Source organism: Sphaeroforma arctica, assembly GCF_001186125.1.
Source record: "Sphaeroforma arctica JP610 unplaced genomic scaffold supercont1.2489, whole genome shotgun sequence".
Taxonomy (NCBI): domain Eukaryota; class Ichthyosporea; order Ichthyophonida; genus Sphaeroforma; species Sphaeroforma arctica.
Window position 1 is genome coordinate 1 of NW_014038069.1, and position 3,265 is coordinate 3,265.

The 3,265-nt window shown below is 38.3% G+C and overlaps 1 protein-coding gene across 1 annotated transcript; it reads left to right on the forward strand.

Annotated features, from left to right (window-relative positions):
• Positions 1-2,159: 2,159 nt before the first annotated feature.
• Positions 2,160-2,722, forward strand: SARC_12673 (hypothetical protein; the record flags this gene model as incomplete). The annotated part of the gene is made up of 1 exon (XM_014293214.1): positions 2,160-2,722. A coding segment is annotated over one exon (563 nt), but the record flags the coding sequence as incomplete, so codon positions are not given.
• Positions 2,723-3,265: the final 543 nt, after the last annotated feature.

The window sequence follows — 3,265 nt, forward strand, 5'->3', positions numbered from 1 at the left end:
ATATGTAGTATTGCCGTAAGTGCGCAGACAGCTACGTAACAGACGTCGGCGTGGTATAAATGTACGGTCGACTATCTGTATTGTATTCACATGTGTTCAGATACCTTTTTTTGGCTGCGATGCATATGCCATCAGAGTACAATGCAGATAGAGATACATACGCGAGAGATACATACGCTACATACATATACCGATGCAGATATACAGATATACATACATATACATATACAGATATACAGGTATACATACAAATGTATATGCAGATATACAGATATACATACATATACATATACAGATATATAGTTATACGTATGTATATAGAGATATAGTTATATGTATATATACGCATTCAGTGTTGTATGCACATGCTTACGGGGGCATAATTCGGCTTTATAAGCCGTTGTCACGGACATACTCACATGCACAATCAGATCTTTCGTATGCGGATGTGTGCAAGTTTCTGTGGACTATATCTGAATCCCCGCTTGTCTCACAGTCATAAATTTCTGTCTGCGAGTGCTGAAGCCAAGCGCTTTCTAATGGTCGGGTTTTGTGCTATACATATTCAGGGGACCATCCTGACATCTGTGATCCAGGATGCACGCTTTCATATCGACGCCATATCTGCTCTGGGCCCGTTCGTGCAAGATTGGGTGGATAAGGTTGACCAGGATCTGTATGCATTTAAAGGTCAGTGGTGGGAAGTGTATTTTTAGTCGCATGCTCCTGCATTGGGGTGTGTGACGAGTTCAATGTTAGTGGTGTAAAGTGTAGTTTTAGTGGCATGCTCCTGCATTGGGGCGTATGACGAGTTCAATGTGAGCATAGAGTCAACCTGAATTTAAAAATTGGGTTCTTTTTTTTGGGTCGGTTTGAAGCATGAGAGGATAGGATAGACTAGGATCAGAATACGTTTAAATTGAGTGTTGTTAACGATTTTGAAGTTCAAGGCTTTTTAAGGTTCAGTGGATTGGTACATGCATAGCCTCTCTCTATAACGATGCGTCTCCAACAACTAAGACGAATTCGAATTTAAATGGAGATACATTGAATTGTGAACAAGTTGGACCTAGAATATTTCTATATCATATTCGATTGCTCAATTCCCCAAAGTCACCTTGAGCGCTCACTCGTCCTTTGTCCGCACCTAAAGCAATTGATATTTTAGTATCTTATTTCGTCCACGGTAGATCGTCAAGGCCTGTGTGTTATATAATATTGTACAGTATGTTAATATAATATTATACAGTACGTTGATATGTTAATGCATAGTATGTTAATATAATATTGTACAGTACGATATTATAATATTGTACAGTACGTTAATATAATATTGTACAGTATGTATTTTAATATTGTTCAGTATGGGAATGTAATATTGTACAGTACGTTAATATAATATTGTACACTATGTTAATATAATATTGTAAAGTATTTTAATATAATATTGTACAGTATGTATTATAATATTGTTCAGTATGGTAATGTAATATTGTACAGTGCGTTAATATAATATTGTACACTATGTTAATATAATATTGTAAAGTATTTTAATATAATATTGTACAGTATGTTGATATAATATTGTACAGTATGTTAATAGATTATTGTACAGTATTCCTTGTACCATTTTTATCGAATTGACATATATGCAAAGCTTGCTCGAAGTGTGTGATAATTATAATGTTGCAGATAGTGGAAAACCCAGTAGCATAGCAACCGTCAACTATAACTACGATAGAGAATATATGCAACCCCCTCTTAGCAAGTACTATACATATACGTATGCGCCCCTATGAATAGCGGATTACCCCATGAATCCAGATTACTCTTAAATTGGTACATACTATTATTGTAACCCTAAATGTAGGTTCTATAATTCCCCTAAATCTACATACTGTTGTTATACTCCTGAATGTAGGGTTGTTATACCCCTGAATGTAGGTTGTATGAGGGGATGCATACGTAGTGAGAGTGTCGTAGTTCATAGGTGCCTGCGATAGACACATAGAGCGTAGTTACACATTAGATATATGCAAAATCTCTACTTGCTATATAACTCTATACACTTCGTTGCAGAGTTGGTACTATTTTGGCACTTGAAAGAGTCTTGGCAAATTGCACAACAAGTAATCTGAACGGATACGTATTGTTTATACTATAGGTTACGAAAAGGAGCCCGAGAAGAAGAAAAACGTACAAACATCGTCGAACGTTGAGCCGGAGGAGAAGAAAACCGAAAGCGAGCTCAAAAAACCGGAAAGCGCGTCTGAAGAATCGGAAAGCGAGTCTGAAGAATCGGAAAGCGAGTCCGAAGAATCGGAAAGCGAGCTTAAAAAATCGGTAAACGAGCCCAAGAAATTAGAAAGCGAGCACAAGATATTGGAAAGCAAACCCAAGAAATCGGAAAATGAGCCCAAGAAATTGGAAAGCGAGCCCAAGATATCCGAAAGCGATCCCAAAAATTCGGAATGCGAGCCCATATCAGAAAGCGTACCCAAGAAATTGGAAAGTGAGCCCAAGAAATCGGAAAGTGAGCCCAAGAAATCGGAAAGCGAGCCCAAGAAATCGGAAAGCGAGCCCGAAAAATCTGGATTCCCAGCTGAAAATCTGGCTGCTGAAGTTGATGTTGTTGCATCGAAAGTTGAGAAAATGGCTGAGTCAGAGAATAAGACGGAGAAAGAAAATGGAACGACACCGGAGCGCATGCATGAAGAAGCGGGTAGGTTTGCATACCCAGATTGAATCACAAAAGATACAGAAAAAAAAGTCCTATTTATTCAAATATGTCCTATTCAAAAGATATGGAAGAAAATCATCCTATTTGTTCAATATTTGGACTGTGATTTCTTCATCGGTACTCCGAATTGCATACTTATACTGATCCCTACATGTAACATAATATTAATGTCACTACAATTGGTGTATCCGATATTGGTGTCCACAGTGTGTCTGGTGGAATTTCGTCGTACTCCCCATATCTGACCCTCGGACGCGTGCTATGGTCCACGAGTGTGCCATGTAGTATATGTCTGGAAAAAGGGATCATTCCTGCGTTCACAAATACGGGTTCAGTTTAGTATGTACAAGGCTATCAAATCTTACTAGTGCGAATTGGAACGTATACACGCGCATCTATGTATATCCTCCTTACCCAGGCACTAACTATTGTGTGTTTGAAAGCATACTCACACACACACACATACACACACACACACACACACACACACACACACACACACACACACACACACACATATATATA